This window comes from Sceloporus occidentalis, unplaced genomic scaffold (assembly GCF_023333645.1).
Source record: "Sceloporus occidentalis isolate IW3139 unplaced genomic scaffold, rSceOcc1.0.p SCAF_126, whole genome shotgun sequence".
Lineage (NCBI taxonomy): Eukaryota > Metazoa > Chordata > Lepidosauria > Squamata > Phrynosomatidae > Sceloporus > Sceloporus occidentalis.
The window spans coordinates 498005-524771 of NW_028317106.1; the positions used below are offsets into that span (position 1 = coordinate 498005).

General features: G+C 48.9%; 1 protein-coding gene across 2 annotated transcripts; it reads right to left on the reverse strand.

Annotated features, from left to right (window-relative positions):
* Positions 1–25070, reverse strand: RGS9 (regulator of G protein signaling 9). Of its 2 annotated transcripts, none has more exons than XM_089498778.1 (19): positions 25008–25070; positions 17061–17157; positions 16305–16355; positions 15728–15834; positions 15558–15609; positions 15360–15418; positions 15021–15097; positions 14648–14729; positions 14441–14503; positions 6793–6822; positions 6190–6251; positions 5208–5321; positions 4771–4886; positions 4500–4587; positions 3311–3449; positions 3146–3228; positions 1990–2104; positions 649–1124; positions 1–157 (listed from the first exon to the last, which is right to left on the reverse strand). In XM_089498778.1, the coding sequence occupies exons 1-19, from the start codon at positions 25068–25070 to the stop codon at positions 1–3; spliced, it is 2031 nt and encodes a 676-aa protein (XP_089354904.1). The 2 variants fall into 2 exon arrangements, with proteins under 2 accessions (XP_089354904.1, XP_089354903.1); XM_089498777.1 differs by having other exon boundaries at positions 3131–3228.
* Positions 25071–26767: the final 1697 nt, after the last annotated feature.

The window sequence follows — 26767 nt, forward strand, 5'->3', positions numbered from 1 at the left end:
CTACCCGGCTTTACCTTCCTCGATGACGTTCTCCCACGGGCAAATCACCTCCTGGATGGACTCCTTGCAGGCCAGCTGGCCGTCTTCCTCCTCTTCCTCGGAGTCGATCGGGTAGATCCGGCTTTCAGAAGGAATATCCACCTTAATCTGGAAAAAGCTGAAGTCGAGGGAATTACAAACTTTAACATTTAAAGAGCGTTGGGTGCGTTTTTCCGATTCGTTGGCCACATGCGCGCCGGCAGCTCACCATGGATGAGGAGCGGTCGGGGGCTTTAATACGCAGATGCCCGGCGGGGGAGCGCATGCAGATGCATGAGGTGTGAATATCAGAGCAGACGAGGCCATGCATTTCCCAAACCGCAAAACCTGTGGCTTTCCCGAAATACTTAAAAAACAAAAAAAAAACAACAAAAAAAACCAAACCCAAACGAAACATGCCATGTGACACAGATCTCCGAACAACCCGCTTACCCCGCACACTATAATGTCATTTCAAAGAAAACCCATATTTTCCATGAAAGAGCACTTTTTTTATGCACGCTCCACTTCCTGTTTTCCTTGCCTCAGCAGGAAGCTCCATAAAGAGTGCAAAAAAAAAGTTCTTCTTCCGCAGCCCAACGGCGTTACACGGGGATGCGTTTTGCTTACTTGGTCACCTTCTTGGAAGTCTGCTGCAGCTGTTCCTCCAACTCGTTTAGCGGCTGAACTTTGCCGTTATTCACCGCGGGGCACTTGGGTGAAAGCGTGGCAAACACAGGCGAGTTTGAGCAGCCTCTCTTCAACAACTTGCTGAACGACAGCGCCACTTTGGATTTCTGAGTCGTTTTCAATTCCGTCGGGACGCAGAGGTGATTCTCCGACCCCAACGAGGAGTCCGTGTTGTCGGTGGGAGACGGGTTCTCGCTGGAGTCCCACTTTCTCTCCACTCCCGGGGTGCTCTCTATAGCTACGCTAATGGGCGACGGGCAGGCGGCGCAGTTTGGCAGGGGGATGGTGCGTCCGGGGTAAGGAGAGGCTGGATCCCCCGCAGGGTGGCAGGATAGGAAGAGGCTGGATGGAGATGGAGGGGCGCAGGTACCGGTGTAGACGGTCAGGTGAGGGACTGGAGCTGTGTACTGGCACAACTGCAGAAAGACAGAGCACAAGGGTTAGAGAAGCGGGGTGCACTGGGAGAGGTCACGCGGGGCTCCCCATTACCAAAGCTCTTAATCTAGTGTGTGGCCTCCTAACACCCCAACCGGTGCCAGCCCAGAGGGGAACGTTCTGCCCACTGAGACATTTCTCTCTCCGGTGGAACGACGTCACAAACAATGGATAAAATGAACAATGAAAGACACAGAACGACAGCGGACATGCAACGCGTTTATTGGGCGTCGGGGAGAGGACATGTTGATGCTCTGCTGGGTGTCTGGACATAGTCTAGATCGCCCCGGAACAGAGTGTTTCGTCGCTTACGGCTCGGACAGGAACGTTAAACTACCCCCCCTTGTTACCCCTCCTGGCGGGTTCTAGAAAGTCGCTCTCTGCTCCTTTAGGTCTCGGTCTCTTTCTGTAAATAGAGTCATTCCATCGTTCAGCCGTTACAGTTGGGGTCTGAACGTTAATTTACATGCAGACTCTACGCGTCCGCGCCAGGGAGGGTTTCCTAGCGAATGGCAGACATTACACCGATAACATAGAACCCGCGCAGGGCGAGTAGGGGCTCCACCGGCCCTTTCTCTGCACTCTATGCCGACCTGCGCGTCGATCGCTGCAGACTATGCTGTGTGTGAAGCTACAGAGACACCTACTGGCAAAGGGCGAGCGGGAGCTACTGGCAAAGGGCGAGCGGGAGCTACTGGCCTAATCCTTTGGTGGCCACTAGTCGGCCTCCCTGCGCTGCTCTCCTGATGCCCTACGGCTCAGCGTGACTAACGGTCCTAGCGTGGCCTACGTCGGCTTGGCAGCCTCTTGCTTTAGCTGGCTCCTCCGGTCCAGCTTGCTCATAACCTGTGTGATGTCCACGGAGTTCGCTGCCTCCTTGGCTCGGGCTTCTTCTTCCAGCTGCCGGAGAATGACGGGGCTCGGGCTGGACCGTCGGTGCCGGCGCATGAACGGGAAGTTACTGCGGGAGAGAAAAGTGTAAAAATGAGTGCGCTTCGGCTTTATCACATTCCTAAAATCCTTTTAAATGCCCGAATTTACACAAATACCATAAAAACCTTAAATCCTAAACGGCGATACCCCAAAGAGATGTTTGCGGAATCCACGCTACTGCTATTCAGGAAGACATGCAGAAATGCTGCGACATGGGGGGGGGGGTGTTTGGGGTGCGACTCGCTAAGCGCAGAGCACTGGGAGCTGTTCCACGCTCTCTGCCGGCCTTTGAAATCTGATATATTTATAATACGAAGCCGGCTTGCTGTGACCTCCCCGTATTCTCTGTGTCATCGCTCTGTGCGCTCCGCTTCAAAAGCATTTCTGGGAACCGTTTGCTTCCCAGAGCAGGAAGAGAGCCGCATGACGCATGCGATAACCGCGTTACACACTGGCATGCGATGCGTTGCTGAGCGCAGGATCCCTCCCTGAAACAGATGCGCAGATTGTCGCATGCGTGAGGGATAATTACATTAATAAAACATGTTCCTGATTGTAATAACACCAATCGCACTAGATCCCTGCGTGTATACGGCGCTGTACACTTTATCGGCCACAAACCACAACGGTGCCGCCATGTACATACAGCGACCGCTATAAGGCACAGTTTGGATAGAGCGCACGCGGGTGTCGTTTGTGTACAGTGTTAGCGTGAGTGTGAGTTACTATATGCTGTTGGGATGAAAGTGTGTGCTAGCATGTGGCGTTAGCGTGTGCGTGCGTTTTGTGTATGGTGGTTAACGTGTGTCACTATATGCTGTTAGGATGAAAGTGTGTGTTAGCGTGTGTGCGTGTGTATGGTGTTCACATGAGTATTGATACTGACTGGAAAACGTTAGTAATTCCTTGGGCTTTGTGAACATGCCGGCCACTGAAAGGGATCACTACCTGTCCGGTACGCTTTCCTTTCGGGCCACCAGATCAGATCCGTAAGGAACCCCCCGGATTACGTTAGCCGGGGTAATAATAATGAAAAACGCGCTCTCTACCCTACACGCGAGCCACTTGCCTTTTCTTGGTCTCCTGCGGCACCACCGCCTTGGCGAGCATCTCCTTGTAGATGGGGGATTTCAGATACCGCGCGTACGAATCCTACGGCACAAACAGACAGGGATTATGGGCACCGCGCTGGGAGGGTAAACGGGGCCGAGAGCGGCCGGCACGGACACCCCACCTTTTTCATCAGCATGTAGATGTGCGTCTGCGCGGCGTCCAGCACGTAGCGATGCGGGTGCTTCAATCCCTTCACCGTAATTTCCATGGTTTTACCGTCAATGTTAATCCAGCGCCGAGCCCCGGGAGCCAGGAACTGCCTAGAACCCGAGAGGGTAGCAGACGCGTGTTATTAACGACTAACCGATCTATCGCTTCCAGAGCGATACCAAGTATCCGCTCATAACGTAGAACCCGCCGGCGGAACGCCCCCATCCGGCCCGCTTATAACAGAAACCTAGAACCCGCCGGGGGATCGCCCCCATCCGGCCCGCTTATAACAGAAACCTAGAACCCGCCGGGGGATCGGCCCCATCCGGCTCGCTTATAACAGAAACCTAGAACCCGCCGGGGGATCGGCCCCATCCGGCCCGCTTATAACAGAAACCTAGAACCCGCCGGGGGATCGGCCCCATCCGGCTCGCTTATAACAGAAACATAGAACCCGCCGGGGGATCGGCCCCATCCGGCTCGCTTATAACAGAAACATAGAACCCGCCGGGGGATCGGCCCCATCCGGCTCGCTGATAACAGAAACATAGAACCCGCCGGGGGATCGGCCCCATCCGGCTCGCTTATAACAGAAACATAGAACCCGCCGGGGGATCGGCCCCCTGCCAGCTTGTCTAGTCGCCGTTTCTCCTGCTGTAAAGACTTAAACTAGTTGTTTAAATCCCTCGCTGTATTGACATCTACCACTTTTGCTGGGAGGCTGCTCCCCTTATCTACCACACTCTCTAAATTCAGGACAGCCATATGCTTATCCCATGAATTTTTAAATCCCCTCGCTGGCTCTGGAAGGAGTAGGCAGCGGTACCCGTGTTTGGCGCGAGGGCTGCCCGTGTTTATATGAAGGGTATTAAGGATTCACAGGACTGTGGCGCCACCTAGTGATGTTACTGCAGTGGAGCGGGTTTTATGGCGTGGGAATCTAACCGTCTCCACTAGGGGGCATCGGGGCCATTCTGTGAATATACAGCTGCCGGGCGGCGATGGGTACGTAATAAGATTATTATTTAATGGTTTATATGGCGCCATCGTACCCCGTGGAGCTGTACAGCAGGGTATCCCGCGACTTCTCTGCCTAGAGAACCGTTAGCTTTTTATAATGCGGGCGAGGATAATGCAGAGGGAGCGGAGTGAACACTCACTTATAAATCTCCTCCGCTTTCTCCTTGACTTTAGACTGGTCTCCATACTTCAGATCTTCGCAGGCCTCCCAGAAACTCATGTTTTCTCCTAAAAAAGAAAATACAGGGTAAGCCGTTAAACACGGATTTCTCCCAGGTGAGCTGCGCATGCGCCCCCCCCAAGATGACACACGCCAAACACGTGCACACTCCAGTTCCATACACTAACGCACACTCGCTCGCTCCCCACTCCGTGCGATCAGATCCCGAATCCCCGCCTGTTAAAACTTACCGCTAAATTCCTTTTTGAGGAACTGCTGGAAGCTCTGTCTGCCCTTCGGGTCCCGGATCAATTCGTTGAAGTTAAACGCCCAGCGCTCCACGCGCAGCTTGGTGGGAATCTCCACCCTGACGAGAGACGGTGAGCTTTATGTATTATATATTATATAACACGATACCCGACAATGCCGCGGCTTTACAGGATTATAAGAAGGGGCTCGCTTCCAGGGGTCCCGCCGCAGAGCTGTTGCCCTCTCGGAGTAACCAATGGGACGCACGCTCAGGTATTACCTGACCCTTGGGCAGTAACTGGCACCGAAATCCTGGGCCGCCACCAGGCCGAGTGCCATGGGAGTTATAATCCACCGCAGATGCTGAGCTTTTTTATCCTGTATCTAAGTTTAAAATACACGACGCGCGGCGTTCAACGGAGGAAGGGGACAAACTCACAGTTTTGCATTGAGCTCCCAGAACATGGTGTCGTCCGTGATCCAGGGGTTACTGGGGAGGCAGCCAGACATGATGGGGTCGTGGGAGTAATACTGCTCACAGTACTTCAACAGCCTGGAATACAGGGCGGCGTTAGCGGCATCCATATACCCCCCCCCACGGACGCCTCGGCATCGGTATACCCCCCCCCCACGGACGCCTCGGCATCGGTATACCCCCCCCCACGGACGCCTCGGCATCGGTATACCCCCCCCCACGGACGCCTCGGCATCGGTATACCCCCCCCACGGACGCCTCGGCATCGGTATACCCCCCCCACGGACGCCACAGCATCGGTATACCCCCCCCACGGACGCCTCGGCATCGGTATACCCCCCCCACGGACGCCTCGGCATCCATAAACCCCCCCACGGGTGCCTCGGCATCGGTATACCCCCCCCCCACGGACACCTCAGCATCCATAAACCCCCCATGGACACCTCGGCATCCATAAACCCCCCACCATGGACACCTCGGCATCGGTATACCCCCCCCCCCCCGGACACCTTGGAGCAGAGGGAAGGGGTTATGGATACAGTAAGAGGCAAGGAGGGCATAGAAAGACTCAGAATAACACAAGGGAAAGGAACATATAGAAAGACTCACGCAGCAGAAGAGGGAGGCAGCGAGCAGACAGACCCCCACAGCGAGACAGGTAACATAGACAGAGAGACAGACGGGGACAATATAGAGACTCCTGCACCTGGCGAGACGGGGAACAAACAGACTCGTGCAACCAAAGCTACGTACATACAGGGGCCGTGCGGACAGAACGACACAAGAGCAAGGGACGTATAGATAGACTCGCGCAGCCAGACAGACAGGGAATCTAGACACTTATATATATATATATGTTTTATATATGTTTTATATATAGGGGGTGCAGGGCCAGACTCACGCAGCGGTGGGGAACATATAGACAGGAACATATGGCGAGACTCACGCAGCCAGTGACACTGAAGACTTCACAGTGGATCTCATTAGTGATTGCTGATAATACATGATCTAGAACGGAGATCAGACAGGCTGTTATTAGCATTATACACTTCAATGGCGTGATTAACCCTATCCAGCCTGCAGGGGAACTTGGTCAGGACCGGGGTAGTAATTGCATGGAGCAGGATCTTGGCAGAGACTTTACAGCAAACATCTCATCAGGAAACAGTCTGAAGAAGGTATATGGAGCTTGTGAAATGATAAGCAGACTGTTAAAACCAAACCGTGCTGAATTACCAGCGCCAAGAGCTGCGCATGGGCAGAGCTCTGCTGTATGAAATGATTGTAAATGTAGAGCGCTGAATGCCTTCCGGGAAGCCAAGCCCCGTCATACTACCCCTGCACTTACATGATCACCCAACATAGTAACCAGGCGAGTGCCAGAGGGCTCAGCAAACGCAGAGGTGAAACACTTTACGCCCCCCCCTGCCTACCCGACAATGCCGCGGACGCCACGAGGCATTACCGTCACCGCGCCGGCACAGTGATTAGTAGCCTCTCCTCCTCGGCCAACCTGATTAAAACACTTCCAAGAAAAGCTCACACTTACTTCTCTCCTGTGGAAGTCCACGGTTTTCTTCTGTAAAAAGAAACAAAAGAAGAGACCCGTTAGGACAGCCTGGGGCGACATACGGCATTTATACCCCGGTACCTAAGCCTAAAAATCTTATTTTAAAGGAAAATGAAATGGTTAATGCAGATAACACAGCTTTTATAAGGAGATTGCTCCTCGCTGATAGCGGACACAGCTGGTTGGACGGTGACTCTCTGCCGGGCCTGGTCTGCTCAATAATGTTCTAGACGGGACAGATACCTTGTACCGGCTGGACACGTGGCCACTGTCACGATCGGCTTATTAGACACGGTCACTGGCGTAACTACAGGGGTCAAGTTGGGAGGGGGAGCAAAGGTCAAAGAAGGCACAGACAAGTTGTTTGGGGCAATGATGGCACAGACTAGCTGTTGAAGTTGGGGGGCCACAGGGCAATTTTCGGATCCATGCCCCATGGTTTCTAGTAATGCCCCTGGACAGGGTACCCTGATGTCCTCCCAGGACCAAGCACAGACACAAAGGACTACCATGCCTTACGCCAAGATAACACCATCGCTGTTTAAGTGGATAAATGCTTTTTTATGTCATTTCCAAAAATGTAGGTTAATGTAATGCATTCAATCCCCCCAGGATCCCCAACTGACCCCCATTTGGGACACAGGGGGCTATTCGCTGCCCCCTGAGTGCCTGCCGGGCAATGAGATCGGCGTAAGATTCAATAAGAGTCTCCGGTGATTCTAGAACCTTTCTAAACACGGCTGAGAGCGGAGATAATGAGCGCTGCGCGGCGTTCTCATTATACAAACAGTCATTGCACGTCTCCCGACGCCTCCAGGATGATGCGCGTGAAACAGACACATATTATTTAGCCGGGAATAAAAGACTCGGCGTTTGCCGTTCCCGGCTATTCCTTTCTGTCTCTGCCTTTAATTCCTGGGACAATGAAGCGCTCGGGTAATCATCAGGCAGCCTGCGTTTTACCGTTTAACACGAGATTTTCAGCATAGACACAGAATTCAAGAGATCTGCAAAAAAAAAAAAAGGCAGAATGGGAAAAGATAATTAGAAAATGACAGGTTTACAGTTAGCAGACTCATCTCTGAGAGTTTAATGTCATAAAACCACAGCCGGCCAATGAGTTCCGATGACAGTGTTTGGTCGTTACCGTCCCGATAATAATAAAATCAGAATGTTTCCCGTAACAGAGGATACATTTAAAAATGGCAACATAGAATTCCGGATTTTTGTTCTCCCCAGCTGGGGGGAAGCAGTTTTCCTTCGCACACCTCACTTCCTGTGCTGCCTCCAATGTAAAGAGATTGTTATGTGCAGGCTCACGGACAAAAGCTTCCCCCGGGCTGCTGGGAAACAGTGATGGTTTCGGAAGTTCCATCAGTCACATGACATAATGCTCTCTGGCTAATTGTATTTGGAGTTAATTGTCAGTTTCCCTTTTAATAAGATTCATTAGTGTTTATTATCTTTCCTCAGAAAACATGCCCTGGAAACAAATGGGATTATTACTGATAATTTATAGGAAGCCAACATATTCCGCAGCCCCTTCAAGCATTTAAACCCTCATAATCAGTTTTAATTAGCAGAGATAATGAACGCACGCCCCTACCTCTGCGTGTAACATTGTGTCTGTCGCATGGAAGTCATTTACTATTAGTGCTTACGAGGGGCTCCCCGGGGGGGTGTTCAGAATTGGGGGGACCTTTATTAATGCGGGGACCATTATTAACGGGGGGTTTAGTCACATCCAGTAACCGTAGCCTATCTGATCTCTGCTGACCAACACCTAGAGCTAAAGACAGACAACATTTTGAGATGAGCCGTAACTCTCCCCGACGCAGCCATAAAGCGAAGGCGCGTCACACGAACGCTCTCGTTAAACCCACTGTGGGAGTGGGGGCTCGTTCTGTGATCTGCTACAGATCCCGCTTACCTTAATAAGAACACTTCTATAAGGACGCTATCAACCACTGGTGCTGAAAAGACTAAATGCGGGGTAACCCTTCGCTTACCAACGCATTTCTCGAGCCGTGTCTGCTTCTAACACTCCTATACCGTGAATGTAACCGCGTGCTTCCCCAGACATCCGCCGCGTGATTCCGCCGCCTGCTCTGCCAATCAGATAACTGTTACATGCTTTCCTTTGGTCATTTCAGATCTTTTCCCCTCCCGTGGCCTAAGGGATGCCAGAAATGGTGCTTGGCTACTGCAGCCTTTGAAGACGGGACTTCAAAGCGCTCCCTCCTACCACCACCCGAGGGCACCACAGCGGCTGGCGCAGAATTATTATTCGGTTTTAAAAAAGAGATATGACTTTTGGGGGTGTCGGGGGAAAGATTGCAGGGGATCCCCCACAGCGCCACAATACATTTTTAGCTTTTTTTTGTTAGGGCGCTGCGACCGTCCGTCCAGGCAGAGTCCCACGGGCCGAGGACAGAAAGACGGGTTTTTTTTGCGTGTTACTGATTGAAGCGGTCAGTGGTGGCGTTACACGAAACATCGCGGATTGGTTTGTACGGCGGGTTTCCCTGGTTACCGAGCTCTGTAGCCCCAACAATCAGAGCGATCCGAGATGTTCAAGGGCTTTTTATGGAAATCGCAAGTTTTTGCTGGTGATTCACTGGCTTTTATCTGTCCGCGTAACGGCCGCGGCGGCGATCCGCTCTCCTAGGAGATGGCGAACGTGCCAAGCGCACATTGCAAATTAATGTCAAGGATCAGAAGCCGTGCTTTCTCTTCTGCTAATGGACAGTAAATTGCATATTTCACATTCAAAAAAAATGTGCGCTTAAAAAGCACGAAGACGGAAAGTTTCCTTAATTGGCCACTTTTTTAAAAATAACCACAAGTTTAGAAGACAGGAAATTCTCTTTTGCATTATTTTTCTGCCTCTGCATGTTCATGTAAACGGGGGTCTCGGTGGGCACGGTTACCAGCGGTAACCCAGCTCCAGACAGGGCGCAGGGCTTCGCCGCTTACTCGGTTCTATGCAGATCCACTGTTACCATAGCAACACTACAGATCACCAGGGATTTACCCATCAAACTGCGGGATTTCAGATATTCCCTTTAATAAATACACAAACAGTCAGTGAAATGAAGCGAGCATCTGAAATTCCCATTAAGTGTTTTTTGGGTTTTTTTGGATCTGCCCCAATGCCCCTAGTTGGACAGCTTGGTGCAGCTCCGTGGAGTATGTTGGCATTATACAAATTCTACAGTAAATTAATCTATGTCCGCTCTCACGGGCAACACATACATACAGATTCCCATGCCAAGCATCCCTGGCTGCTTCCTATCACCCCACGCTCAATAAAAAAAATAGCCTTGTTTAGCAAACTTGGCCCACAAGCAGCTATATTTATAGCGAGATGCTCTGACCCCCCTAACTACAGAACCAGAGCAGGGATATAACAGGTTATAACGACAGGATTAGTTAGTATATAATTTATAATATGAGGAATATATGGGATTAGTTATACGGCCGGAGAGTATATAATATATAATATGAGGAATATACAGGATATAACGGGTTATAAGGACGGGATTAGTTATACGGTCAGAGAGTATATAATATATAATATGAGGAATATACAGGGATATAACGGGTTATAAGGACGGGATTAGTTATACGGCCGGAGAGTATATAATATATAATATGAGGAATATACAGGATATAACGGGTTATAAGGACGGGATTAGTTATACGGGGGAGAGTATATAATATATAATATGAGGAATATACAGGGATATAACGGGTTATAAGGACGGGATTAGTTATACAGCCGGAGAGTATATAATATATAATATGAGGAATATACAGGGATATAACGGGTTATAAGGACGGGATTAGTTATATGGCCGGAGAGTATATAATATATAATATGAGGAATATACAGGGATGTAATGGGTTATAAGGACGGGATTAGTTATACGGGGGAGAGTATATAATATATAATATGAGGAATATACAGGATATAACGGGTTATAAGGACGGGATTAGTTATACGGCCGGAGAGTATATAATATATAATATGAGGAATATACAGGGATATAACGGGTTATAAGGACGGGATTAGTTATACGGCCGGAGAGTATATAATATATAATATGAGGAATATACAGGGATATAACGGGTTATAAGGACGGGATTAGTTATACGGCCGGAGAGTATATAATATATAATATGAGGAATATACAGGGATATAACGGGTTATAAGGACGGGATTAGTTATACGGGGGAGAGTATATAATATATTATATGAGGAATATACAGGGATATAACGGGTTATAAGGACGGGATTAGTTATACGGCCGGAGAGTATATAATATATAATATGAGGAATATACAGGGATATAACGGGTTATAAGGACGGGATTAGTTATACGGCCGGAGAGTATATAATATATAATATGAGGAATATACAGGGATATAACGGGTTATAAGGACGGGATTAGTTATACGGCCGGAGAGTATATAATATATAATATGAGGAATATACAGGGATATAACGGGTTATAAGGACGGGATTAGTTATATGGCCGGAGAGTATATAATATATAATATGAGGACTATACAGGGATATAACGGGTTATAAGGACAGGATTAGTTATACGGGGGGAGAGTATATAATATAAAATATGAGGAATATACAGGATATAACGGGTTATAAGAACGGGATTAGTTATATGGCCGGAGAGTATATAATATATAATATGAGGAATATACAGGGATATAACGGGTTATAAGGACGGGATTAGTTATACGGGCCGGAGAGTATATAATATGAGGAATATACAGGATATAACGGGTTATAAGGACGGGGTTAGTTATACGGCCGGAGAGTATATAATATGAGGAATATACAGGGATATATCGGGTTATAAGGACGGGATTAGTTATACGGCCGGAGAGTAAATAATATATAATATGAGGAATATACAGGGATATAACGGTTTATAAGGATGGGATTAGTTATACGGCCGGAGAGTATATAATATATAATATGAGGAATATACAGGGATATAACGGGTTATAAGGACGGGATTAGTTATACGGGGGAGAGTATATAATATATAATATGAGGAATATACAGGATATAACGGGTTATAAGGACGGGATTAGTTATACGGCCGGAGAGTATATAATATATAATATGAGGAATATACAGGATATAACGGGTTATAAGGACGGGATTAGTTATACGGCCGGAGAGTATATAATATATAATATGAGGAATATACAGGATATAACGGGTTATAAGAACGGGATTAGTTATACGGGGGAGAGTATATAATATATAATATGAGGAATATACAGGGATATAACGGGTTATAAGGACGGGATTAGTTATACGGCCGGAGAGTATATAATATATAATATGAGGAATATACAGGGATATAACGGGTTATAAGGACGGGATTAGTTATACGGCCGGAGAGTATATAATATATAATATGAGGAATATACAGGGATATAACGGGTTATAAGGACGGGATTAGTTATACGGTCAGAGAGTATATAATATATAATATGAGGAATATACAGGGATATAACGGGTTATAAGGACGGGATTAGTTATACGGGGGAGAGTATATAATATATTATATGAGGAATATACAGGGATATAACGGGTTATAAGGACGGGATTAGTTATACGGCCGGAGAGTATATAATATATAATATGAGGAATATACAGGGATATAACGGGTTATAAGGACGGGATTAGTTATATGGCCGGAGAGTATATAATATATAATATGAGGAATATACAGGGATATAACGGGTTATAAGGACAGGATTAGTTATACGGGGGGAGAGTATATAATATATAATATGAGGAATATACAGGATATAACGGGTTATAAGAACGGGATTAGTTATATGGCCGGAGAGTATATAATATATAATATGAGGAATATACAGGGATATAACGGGTTATAAGGACGGGATTAGTTATACGGGCCGGAGAGTATATAATATGAGGAATATACAGGATATAACGGGTTATAAGGACGGGGTTAGTTATACGGCCGGAGAGTATATAATATGAGGAATATACAGGGATATATCGGGTTATAAGGACGGGATTAGTTATACGGCCGGAGAGTATATAATATATAATATGAGGAATATACAGGGATATAACGGGTTATAAGGACGGGATTAGTTATACGGGGGAGAGTATATAATATATAATATGAGGAATATACAGGGATATAACGGGTTATAAGGACGGGATTAGTTATACGGCCGGAGAGTATATAATATATAATATGAGGAATATACAGGATATAACGGGTTATAAGGACGGGATTAGTTATACGGCCGGAGAGTATATAATATATAATATGAGGAATATACAGGGATATAACGGGTTATAAGGACGGGATTAGTTATACGGGCCGGAGAGAATATAATATATAATATGAGGAATATACAGGGATATAACGGGTTATAAGGACAGGATTAGTTATACGGGGGGAGAGTATATAATATAAAATATGAGGAATATACAGGATATAACGGGTTATAAGAACGGGATTAGTTATATGGCCGGAGAGTATATAATATATAATATGAGGAATATACAGGGATATAACGGGTTATAAGGACGGGATTAGTTATACGGGCCGGAGAGTATATAATATGAGGAATATACAGGATATAACGGGTTATAAGGACGGGATTAGTTATACGGCCGGAGAGTATATAATATGAGGAATATACAGGGATATATCGGGTTATAAGGACGGGATTAGTTATACGGCCGGAGAGTATATAATATATAATATGAGGAATATACAGGTATATAACGGTTTATAAGGACGGGATTAGTTATACGGCCGGAGAGTATATAATATATAATATGAGGAATATACAGGGATATAACGGGTTATAAGGACGGGATTAGTTATACGGGGGAGAGTATATAATATATAATATGAGGAATATACAGGATATAACGGGTTATAAGGACGGGATTAGTTATACGGCCGGAGAGTATATAATATATAATATGAGGAATATACAGGATATAACGGGTTATAAGGACGGGATTAGTTATACGGGGGAGAGTATATAATATATAATATGAGGAATATACAGGGATATAACGGTTTATAAGGATGGGATTAGTTATACGGCCGGAGAGTATATAATATATAATATGAGGAATATACAGGGATATAACGGGTTATAAGGACGGGATTAGTTATACGGCCGGAGAATATATAATATATAATAAGAGGAATATACAGGGATATAACTGGTTATAAGGACGGGATTAGTTATACGGCCGGAGAATATATAATATATAATATGAGGAATATACAGAGATATAACGGGTGGGATTAGTTATATGAGCTGGAGAGTATATACTATGAAGAATATACAGGGAATGGCTTTGCAGGATAGTAACACCAGGAAACCACTACTTCTTTCCACTGCTTTCCTGTCTGTGAAATACATGTCAGTACCGATAACACTTTCCATGAGCACAGATATCTCTCTCTCTGCCATGATCATATTATAATGGGGGCAGCAGAGCAGCCAGTGAGTCTGAATGCTTAGAAACTGCCCACCCCATCGCCGCTGGGTAAAAAGAAACCTCACAAACTCACCTGTTTACCTTGGAAACGTTGGGGTCAGTGGCTCGGTCCAGTCCATAGTCCAGAACGTCCAGCACTCCCGGCTGAAAGGAATGACCGGGTTTAATACCCCAAAACATCAATTTCATGAAGCAGAAAAGAACTGGCTAATCTACAGACACATGCGCGTAAACAGTGTAAATTAAACTAGAAATGTATGCCCCCCCCGATCCCATCTATTAACTCACAGGGGGTCGGTGAACCAGCCAGTAAGCCTTCTCCTGACAGTCCAGAACAACACGGTCAGATTTCTTCCGTTCCTTCCCAGCCCTGAGGAAAGAGAACCAGGGTCAGCAGCCTGGCACTCGCCAGGGAACATGCGCGTAGAAGACATAGTTCAGTCTGGGCAGATGCATTTTGGGGGTGATAACTGAGCCGCGTAGCGTAACGCGGGTTTTCACCCACCAGATTGAAGGATTAGGATCTGTGTTACTTGGGGTCATGCTGTCAGCCCCAAATCTAACACATTCCGGCAGAAAATAACTTTCAGAAAGCGGGCATCTATCTGCGCGTTCCCAGCATTAACCACCGAGCTCCATTATCCTCCATTAACTCACTCACTTGTACTGCTCCTTCGCCTGCATGACGACAAAATCCCATTTGTGGTTTATCTTTTTGTTAAGAGCGCTGTAGTTTTCCTGGAAAAAAAACAAACAAAAAAAACCACAGAAGAAGCTCTTACTAAACAAAAGCATAAAAGATGAGTTCCTCGCTTTACAGATAATGCAAGTGATTCATCTTCTTGCAGCAACGAGGTGGGACCAGTACGTTTACTCCTACCGGCCCTGGACCTCCGCCGGCCGAAGCCCATCATGGAGGATGTTGAAGGGACAGCCGCGAGTACATTGGTGATGTTTCCGGATCTGGCCCCCCCATCACTCTTTCTAGAGGTACTCCTACCTTTTCGTATTCCTCCAAAAACCCCTTTTTCCGAATATTCTTCTTCGCCAAATATATTGCTGCGGTCAGAGAAACTCACGTCAACATACGTGTAACTGAAAAGTGGGATGAATACATTGTATCTGACGGAACAGAAAGTTGCTGAACATGACGGACTGCCGTCGGAGGGATGCGGCTTTGGGAGCTGATCTTACTTACCGTAGTCTGTGTCCTCCGACGGCCACTGCTGCGTCGGCCAAAAATAAGGAGTCTGAAAGATGATAAAATGGCAGCTTATGACATACCAAGCCCCTCTGCCATAATAAAAGGCCATCACACATAGTATAGACCCCAGCGTGGGGGCTTTGTGGCCCCCAGTCTCTGCTCACCTGGAATCGGTACAGACTGGCATCGGCTCTGAGAATAAGGTTAGTTGGTTCCTGCAGGGGGTAGATGTAGCCACACTTCACCATTAAGTTGCCAAGGTGTTGGGCCTCTGCGGGAAAAATAACCTTTTTTAATTAAAAAAACACTGGTCGAGACGATACGTAACAATATAAAGAGTGTACAGCGCTGAAAACACGGAGGTGACGTGCATGCGATGGGCTCTCCCCACAAACCTCATCTGACGTGGAAAACTACGGAATTCCAGGGCTATCACCAAAACCTTATTTATAATAATAATAGTAATAATACTGATAATAATAATAAGACCTCGATGGAGATGCACTGATACAGTAGAGTTACCGCTCAGCTCAGGGTCTTCTGGGCAGAAGAGGAGATCGCTCTGAAGCAAGCAGACGAGATGGATAAGGAATATTTTGTGCGACTTGATAACCTTTATTTTTTTGTTTTTAGCTTGTTGAGCGCCCGTGGCTCAGCTAGCGGGCCGTAGCTCGGAATAGGCGATTTGGGGGCGCCCGGGTCGTGTGAGGGGTCTGTGGTTTAATTAATCATTTTCCGTACCTTCCTCTGTGATCTGCAGCCTCTGAATAATCCACTCCAGTATATCCTGACCTGCAGGGAAGACTCTCGTTAGAGATCGGATGGATAAAGCAGGAACCCCTATATATTTTATATATTATATACACACACCTACACACGGCATGTTGTTGATCCACGGACTAACGACACCAGTCAGTGTGGATTTTATAATAATAGAAACATTGGTAAAACTGTAAATTAAACATTTTCTTTGCCTGCTTCTGAAGGTATCTAAGGCAGGTTCGGTGAACAAAAGGTTAATGGCAGCTCGGTCTGTGCTGGCGAAACTGACTACCAGGTCTCAGGGCCAACGTAATCTTTTAATTTGATCTCCTTAAGGAAGTGCTCGGTCACACAGCCAGCCGGCACTGATCGGCTAAGTGGCCCGAGCTCAAGGTCGCGCAAGGTCAGTACTCCGGCAGCGAGCGCGTGAACCCTCCCTCACGCTGCCATCATCTTGGGAGTGAGAATGTGAGGACAGTCCCAGATACTACGATAGACGGGTCCTTTCTTTATGGGTTTGGGTCCGACAGGTGAATGACACCTCCGGCCATCGGTGGATTTAGCAGCTAATAGACGGGTGAAGCTGGGCTGCCAGGCGGCACCTTCCCGTGTAACCTACGGGCATTTAAAAGGGGCTCATCGCGGCTCTTGTGACCTGATCACGTGGGGGGCATCTCCCATTACCTAGAACCCGCTCTGGAACTATGAGAACCCTGGGAGAGGATGACGGGATACCTGTCATGGCGTGGGGGATTGTGGTTATCATCAGTCTCTGGGTGTGCATCTTGATTCCCGTCTCCCCATCCTGCATCTCCAGCAAAAGCGCTTCAATCTGAAACACAGAGAGCATTCAATAAACAGTTTGCGTACAGCCATAGCCGGGGGGGGTATTTACTTCTTGTTTGAAGTCCCTGGGCACACAGCTTTACCCACGGGGCAGGTTGTGTGTTGCGGCCGACGTCACAGACAGCCAACGCCATGGCGGAAGCCGAGCGGCATGGCCGGGGGTCACCACCTTGTGCGTTAATTCCAGATTATAAATCACAAGATCAGGGCTCGCCTTTTGTTTGTTATGTCTGGTTAACCCCTTTGTACAGCGCTGCAGAACATGATGGCGCTACATCAATAAATAATAATAAACAGGGACGCTTAGGAGTCATGAAGGCGCTCTCAGCGTTCACCATATTTTATATATATATATATATATATATATATATATATTTATATATATTTGTATAAACCCAAGATATCAGGCCAACGCTGTGGCCCTCGGCGGCTCGCGGATACGAGGACAGCTTAGACGGTCGCTGCCCCATTAGCTGTGTGAATGTCAGCGGCGCTCTGATAATTCCTTCGCCTGGCAGAATCCACGTCCGTCTCATTTATCATTTACGAGCTCTGTTTCCGTCGCTCCTAACCCACTTCTTGCGAGCGAGGATCCCGCCGAGCGCCACTGCAGGGGCGGAAGCGTCCAAAAGGGCAATTCAAACGTCTCCCCTACGCCTGCCGTGTCGACAAATCAGGTCGGGGGGAGTCCCGGCAAATTCATTCGCAGATTCAGAATTCCACGGAGGAGGGTAATTGGCGTCCCCCCAATCTCTGCTCCGCGTGACAACGCGCTAATTAACAGCCGGTTCTGGGTAATTGGCTCTAAACAAGAGGCAGGGGCCCCGGACGGATCATCAGAAAACACCACGCTCGCTAAATGAAATGATTTTCTCCCATTTACACGATCAGCGCCGGAGAAGCGGCACAACGGCGACATTTCATACGGAAAAGGGGAGGAGGGAGTCTGCTAAATAAAAAAAGAACACTTTCTCGCCACCAAATTACCCAAAACAAGCCAAAAATATCAAAGAGTTCACAGTTTGCTCCCCCCAGGAGACTTCGCTCGAGGTGGCTCAACAAAAATCCGGAATCTGATGGAAGATGAGAATCATTCGGAGCCGATGTGCAGAGGGTTTCCACCCCATAATAACACCCCACCCCGTAATACCACCCCACCCCGTAATAACACCCCACCCCGTAATACCACCCTACCCCGTAATAACACCCCACCCCGTAATAACACCCCACCCCGTAATAACACCCCACCCCGTAATAACACCCCACCCCGTAATAACACCCCACCCCGTAATACCACCCCACCCCGTAATAACACCCCACCCCGTAATAACACCCCACCCCGTAATAACACCCCACCCCGTAATACCACCCCACCCCGTAATAACACCCCACCCCGTAATAACACCCCACCCCGTAATAACACCCCACCCCGTAATAACACCCCACCCCGTAATAACACCCCACCCCGTAATAACACCCCACTCTGTAATAACACCCCACCCCGTAATAACACCCCACCCTGTAATAACACCCCACCCCGTAATAACACCCCACCCCGTAATAACACCCCACCCCGTAATACCACCCCACCCCGTAATACCACCCCACCCCGTAATACCACCCCACCCCGTAATAACACCCCACCCCGTAATAACACCCCACCCCGTAATAACACCCCACCCCGTAATAACACCCCACCCCGTAATAACACCCCACCCCGTAATAACACCCCACCCCGTAATAACACCCCACCCCGTAATAACACCCCACCCCGTAATAACACCCCACCCCGTAATAACACCCCACTCTGTAATAACACCCCACCCCGTAATAACACCCCACTCTGTAATAACACCCCACCCCATAATAACACCCCACCCCGTAATAACACCCCACTCTGTAATAACACCCCACTCTGTAATAACACCCCACCCCGTAATAACACCCCACTCTGTAATAACACCCCACTCTGTAATAACACCCCACCCCATAATAACACCCCACCCCGTAATAACACCCCACTCTGTAATAACACCCCACCCCGTAATAACACCCCACCCTGTAATAACACCCCACCCCGTAATAACACCCCACCCCATAATAACACCCCACCCCATAATAACACCCCACCCCGTAATAACACCCCACCCCGTAATAACACCCCACTCTGTAATAACACCCCACCCTGTAATAACACCCCACCCCGTAATAACACCCCACCCCATAATAACACCCCACTCTGTAATAACACCCCACCCCATAATAACACCCCACTCTGTAATAACACCCCACCCCGTAATAACACCCCACTCTGTAATAATACCCCACCCCGTAATAACACCCCACTCTGTAATAATACCCCACCCCGTAATAACACCCCACTCTGTAATAACACCCCACCCCGTAATAACACCCCACTCTGTAATAACACCCCACCCCGTAATAACACCCCACTCTGTAATAACACCCCACCCCATAATAACACCCCACTCTGTAATAACACCCCACCCCGTAATAACACCCCACCCCGTAATAACACCCCACTCTGTAATAATACCCCACCCCGTAATAACACCCCACTCTGTAATAACACCCCACCCCGTAATAACACCCCGTAATAACACCCCACCCCGTAATAACACCCCACTCTGTAATAACACCCCACTCTGTAATAACACCCCACCCCGTAATAACACCCCACCCTGTAATAACACCCCACCCCGTAATAACACCCCACCCCGTAATAACACCCCACCCTGTAATAACACCCCACCCCGTAATAACACCCCACCCCGTAATAACACCCCACTCTGTAATAACACCCCACCCTGTAATAACACCCCACCCCGTAATAACACCCCACCCCGTAATAACACCCCACTCTGTAATAACACCCCACCCCATAATAACACCCTTCTCTGTAATAACACCCCACCCCGTAATAACACCCCACTCTGTAATAACACCCCACCCCGTAATAACACCCCACCCCGTAATAACACCCCACTCTGTAATAACACCCCACCCCGTAATAACACCCCACTCTGTAATAACACCCCACCCCGTAATAACACCCCACCCCGTAATAACACCCCACCCTGTAATAACACCCCACCCCGTAATAACACCCCACCCTGTAATAACACCCCACCCCGTAATAACACCCTACCCCGTAATAACACCCCACCCCGTAATAACACCCCACCCCGTAATAACACCCCACTCTGTAATAACACCCCACCCCGTAATAACACCCCACCCCGTAATAACACCCCACTCTGTAATAACACCCCACCCCATAATAACACCCTTCTCTGTAATAACACCCCACCCCGTAATAACACCCCACTCTGTAATAACACCCCACCCCGTAATAACACCCCACCCCGTAATAACACCCCACTCTGTAATAACACCCCACCCCGTAATAACACCCCACCCCATAACACCCCACTCTGTAATAACACCCCACCCCATAATAACACCCCACCCCATAATAACACCCCACTCTGTAATAACACCCCACCCCATAATAACACCCCACCCCGTAATAACACCCCACCCCATAATAACACCCCACTCTGTAATAACACCCCACCCCGTAATAACACCCCACTCTGTAATAACACCCCACTCTGTAATAACACCCCACCCCATAATAACACCCCACCCCATAATAACACCCCACTCTGTAATACCCCACTCTGTAATAACACCCCACCCCGTAATAACACCCCACCCCGTAATAACACCCCACTCTGTAATAACACCCCACCCCGTAATAACACCCCACTCTGTAATAACACCCCACTCTGTAATAACACCCCACCCCGTAATAACACCCCACCCCGTAATAACACCCCACTCTGTAATAACACCCCACCCCGTAATAACACCCCATTCTGTAATAACACCCCACCCCGTAATAACACCCCACTCTGTAATAACACCCCACCCCGTAATAACACCCCATTCTGTAATAACACCCCACCCCGTAATAACACCCCACCCCCTAATAACACCCCACCCCCTAATAACACCCCACCCCATTCATTCCTTTCTATCAGCTGGAGCCACCCCGATTCTGCACCCGATAATCTTTACAAAAAGAAACCCCCCCAAAAGGTTCTGATCCAGCAGCGAACAGGTTAATTGCTCTGGAACTGACGGTGAGGCGGAAGAAACGTTTCGGGACAGACAGTGAAATATGGATGAGACAGTCCGTGGAGTTAGAGCGAGAGATGCTGCAGAGCTGCCCCTAGGGCCGGCCACAAGCTTCCTCTCACGCCCATTAACTGCCCATTATCACCCGGACCGGCAAACACTTTCCATGCAGCCATAAAGCAGCCGCAGATACCCAGCACTTTTCTTTAAAAAGCTAAACATCTTACTATATTGCGCTTATATGTTCCCAGCATGCACCTGGCTGCCCCCCGTCACGCTGACGGCCCCCCATTACGCTTTATTGGAGCTGAAATAATAAAGGTGATAAAGATGTCTTCGGCCAGACCGCCGCGGCGTCGTATTAATCACGTTTTGTTTTGAAACACGTGGCACTCGTCGTACGGCAGATGCCACCTTATAAGGGCCCTGTGCCACGCGTGCCAGCGTCTGCTCAACGTCCTCCAACAGCCTGCGTAATACAGACACTGTGTATCCAGCATTACCCGCCGCACGGGGCTCCGTCCCCCTCACCGGGGGCCACCGGCATCAACGCACGACGGCTCTAGGAGGCCCTGACCCTGAACCGTGTCACTGTCATTAGTACCTGGTGGCCCTAGGAAGGGGCGGCCCTTACACAAGTCAGTAGTATCCGGGGCCCTAGGAGTAAAACATGTCACTGTCATTAGTACCCAGGGCCCTACAAGGGACCGGCCCTTACACATGTCAGTAGTAAGTTGCAGTATGCAGGACACCCTGCGACGACTATTTCCACCTAAGCAGGAATGAGGTCGGGAGCAGGCGGCGCTCGGCGCTCTCACACAGCCGTCGGGGACGTTCTTTTCCTGCCTCCTTGGGAACTGAATGTCAACCGGCGTTAATAAAAGGAGAACGAGACGGAGAGAGAGCGCTCTCAGCTGGAAACACGACGGTCTGCTCTGTGATCAGGAGCCTCTCGCTCGGTAAAAAGGTCAGCACTTTCTGATCTGTCCAGGACGGCGCTGACCAGACACAGGGGTGCCAGACACGTTCCCGCACGCCGCATCCGGTCAAAGGATCCAGACGGAGGAGAATGCCAAATATGGATCAAGTCCTGGTGGTGAACGGGGCTGGGTTAACACAAAACAGCATTCTGCCCCTTCCTGGGGGTATCCCTATGCTAGTGGGGCCCTGAGGTTTTCACCAGGGCCCCTTAAAGCTTTGATCAGGCACCGAGCTAAAGCTCACTAAAATGAGCCTGACTACAGTTATACCGGCAGCGAGGTGCTCGGAAGCCGAGTAACTCGCCGATCCACCGGCACTCCGGCTGGAAAACGGCTCCAACTTGGTAAAAAGTAACTTGGCTGTTTAGGGGGCAACGAGCTGATCAGGAACTTCATGGAACTCCAGCTTGGATCCAACTACCGACAGACTCAATGACTTACTCGACAACCAAGCTGACGGCAGACGACTTAAACTTGGGCCAACTCAATGGAGGCTGCGCAACTCTTCAGCACCGGACTCAACTTGGCCTCGACATATTGTGAATACACGAGTTACCTCTGTATAAGCCAACGAACAGGTCCGGTTTATACGAAGGCGAACACGCTGCTCTGCAGTCATGGTGTTCACAGGATTGTGCGGAATTATTTGAGGCATTTAGACAATCGGCCAGTGATTTGGGGGGATAAACGCGTTAAACGGGAAACAAAACCGGAGAGAATATCAGAATTCTATAGGAACTGGGGAATCCCCGACTGCAAGGCATGATGGGACTTGTAGTCTTAACAGGAGGATGGTCACAGGTGGGCAATTCCCCATCTGAATGGTTACTTGCCATCTGCTTTCTACCCGCGTCGCTTCGAATCGCCGGCTGGATTTGCGGAGAGGCCCCGTATTTTGGGTTTGGGAAGGGGCCGAGATGTGCTGCACGGAGAGGACTTGTTTATTCTACATGAGATTAGATGAAGTGAAAGTGATGAGCGCTCGTCCTGAGCACAGATACCCCTCTGATTTGTTATTATTGCTGGAGGACAGTCTCATGAATTACCCGACAGTGTCCTTCAGTAACTTCAACGAGGACAGCCTGTCCGTCGGCCAATATGGAGGGGGGTGGGGAGAGGGTGAACGCTGAAATGTAGATTGCGATGGGCGAGAGAGTCCGGTGTCTCTGATTATTGGGTCAGATATATATTGTAATCTATAGGGACGTATAATGAGCTCAATCCCAACTTACTTAGTGGCAGCAATTACAGGAAATCATCATATTACCAGTTTTCACATCAAAACCTGCATTTATATTTATATATATATATATGTGTGTGTGTGTGTGTGTGTACATATACATACACACATCACACACATTTATACATCTATATATATATATATACACACACACATACATACATATATATATATACACATTCTGCTATATTTTCCCCGCCAAGCGCAGTGGCTGCTCTCAGTCCCGCCGACTTGCAGCGGCCAGCTGGACCTGTCACAGGGAATCCGGCTAATGCCTTTTAATAGGATAAGCCAAGCAATGCCCGGCACATGGAGTAGGACTAAGGGATTATTAACTGCAGAGATCCGCTGCGCACCGCCCGGCACCCAGCTCCCACCATGGCCCAGGGACCCTCCGGCTAGAGGTCCTGTGACAGCCTTTCAGCAGAAGCGACCCAGGCTAACAACAGGTCCTGTACCTTATTACACGCGGCTGCCCCCAAAACACGCAGAAACAGGGGCAACAGGCCGCCCGGAGTCCAGAGCTCTACAAAATCCAACCATCGGACGCCATGATGGAAACACACGGCTGGGAGTTGTGTTGAGTTGTAGCCCCCATCCTAACACACGGCTGGGAGTTGTAGCCCCCATCCTAGGCTGGGGCTGAGTATAAACGGGCCACTCTCCTGCGCGGCTAATAATCTCCCACCAGGGGCCCGTATCGATGAGATGTAAAACGCCAAGTCTCCCCGCCGGCCGCTAACAGACATTGTTATGGATTTTACTAAGATCCCTTAATGTGACGTTTCCTGGCACCGTATCCCAGCGCGGACACCGTGGAGCGCGCCGTTTAGTCATACTCATTAACAATTAACATTACAATGTATCATGTATTAGAGGAGGAGGTGCACTACCACTCCCAAGACCCTCGGACGTCCAATTAATGACAGCAGTGCAATGTATGGTGGAGGAACTGGGTGTCACGGGGAGATAAGCACTCGATGGCCCCATACCTGGAACAACACGGTGCCGGCTGAGAGTGCGCCCCACCTCTCGCACACCTGCCGGCACTGGAATAATCCTTCCGCTGCCACATGACGGACACATTTGCAGGTGCCCAACTCCCATGACACTCAGTAATTCAACTGCTAAGAAAGCTGGCTAGTCCAACACGGGCCGGGCAGTCCTCGCAAACTTCCACCCCACCCGGGGACCGGTCCGAGAGCTCGCGTGGTTAACCAGTTGGCTACCGGGTTCCATTTGCACCAAAAGGGAGAACAACGTTAATAAGGAGAGGACTTTAATGGGCATATTACGGGGGCATTAACACAATCAGCGCCAGGGGGCTTAATGCATAGGACACCCAGCTCATGCCTCGCTCGACAATAACAGCATCGGCGTACGCCTGATTACTGTGCAGAATGCAGGCGCTGCCGGCAGACGAACGCGCGAGCATGCACAAAGCACACATACCTTCTTGAGGAATGCCATCCTTGGCCGGTAACGCTGGCCCTGGTCCATTTGTTTCACGGTCATGTTTCACAGAAGAAGAATGAGGAAAGGAGAGAGCGCGACGGTCCGATCGGCCGCTGACAGGTAAACGCTCTGAAACGGACTGCTCCTGTATCTGTGCTCACACGGCACGCCTTCCAGCCAATCGGCACGCCCGCTCCGTCCCCTCATCTGCATACAGACGCCACAGCCGGCATTACTGGCCACTGCCACAAGGTGGGGATCTAGCACCGCTCTCCCGATGCGAAGCTCAGAGGGGACAGAGTAACGTTCCAGCCTTCTAAGGGGAAAACAGGCAAAGGAGACTGCGCCTCGGAGCAGCAAATAAACAGCAAGCGCCACCCATACCCTGCCCAAATAACGCTACCGAAACGGAGACTCTGCAAGAAGAGGTCCATCTTAGGGTCACATCAGCTTTCGGACCCTCGGAGGTCTCGTCTTCCATCTCACGCGTTCCCTCGAGGTATACATTGGGGTAAAACTAGGGCAAAATATTTACACTTTGGCATGTAAGAAACGCCATCAACGCGCCGCGTCGGCCAGATCACCGGCACATGTATAACCAAACTCGATTTTATTTCTCTTTAAAAGTTTTGATTCAAGCCGTAAACAGGAGATAAGTACTATATAAAATAACACCTCGACTTCACGGGACGGCGTCTGCGTGGCAGAACACGGAACATGCTACGCCGCTGTCCACGTTGCTTAAATATCGGATACGTCGGATACAAATGTATCGAGACGCACACACTGCTTGTGTCAGACGAGAATGGCAAGAGACTGCCAAAAAGAGACGAGCCAGCGCTGTCTAGGCCCGTGGCCAAAGCTTCATGTGAATGTCAGCTCATCAAGTCCCTGACAGCTGAAATCCAGGGCCCGGGCGCCGTGTATAGGGTACACGCGTTCTGGTTCTAAAACACAGAGGATAAACCGCTCTCTACGAGGATAAACCGCTCTCTACGAGGATAAACTGCTCTCTAGGAGGATAAACTGCTCTCTAGGAGGATAAACTGCTCTCTACGATAACGTGACAAGCGGTACTCCGCGAAAGCCCTGTCACCGACACCACCGCTACACAAATCACACCAACAGCAGCAGTAAAAATAGAGCAGTCGCCATGGCAACAAAGAGAATGTCCTTGCCGACTGTCCACTTTTACGATTAATGAGCACTTATGAGAGCTTGTAAAGAGACATATAGACCGGGAGACAGCAATGAGATCTCATCTACACAGAGACATCCGCCTGCCCCAGGAGACTGGCTTAGATCTTGGGATAGCTGCATTGAAGCTGCACCACGTGCACTGCAACTGCCCCCCAAGGATCTTATTCCTGGCCACAGAAGAGACCTGGCGGCCGGAGACCCCACACACGTCACAGCATGAATGAGGCTCGCTTCGGGCCACGCGTTCAACCAAACTGACCTTCGTTAAACAGCTCACGGAACGTAACCGGTCATTACTCCCAGCCGCCTCACCAGCTACCGGGCAGAAAATGCATACCCTGATAATATACATGGCGGACGCGGCTCAAGGAGCCACTGGGACGATATTAACAGCTGCCCGGGAACGGCAAAACACATATAATAAATAATGATACGGCTCGCACACGCGGTTCAATGTGCTTTCCTGCGAGGGCTACTGTAACCTCTTCCTTCCTGACTTCCCTGCCTCTCACCTTTATACCCTTTATCCTATTTATAACGCACCGTGGGGACTTCTC

Coding starts and splice junctions, on each gene's coding strand:
- RGS9 (XM_089498777.1), bottom strand. CDS start 25,070: ATGACCGTGAAACAAATGGACCAGGGCCAGCGTTACCGGCCAAGGATG. Junction 4,887..5,207: donor TGGGAGCTCAATGCAAAACT/GTGAGTTTGTCC, acceptor GTCTCTCGTCAG/GGTGGAGATTCCCACCAAGC. Junction 3,450..4,499: donor AAAGCGGAGGAGATTTATAA/GTGAGTGTTCAC, acceptor CTCGGGTTCTAG/GCAGTTCCTGGCTCCCGGGG.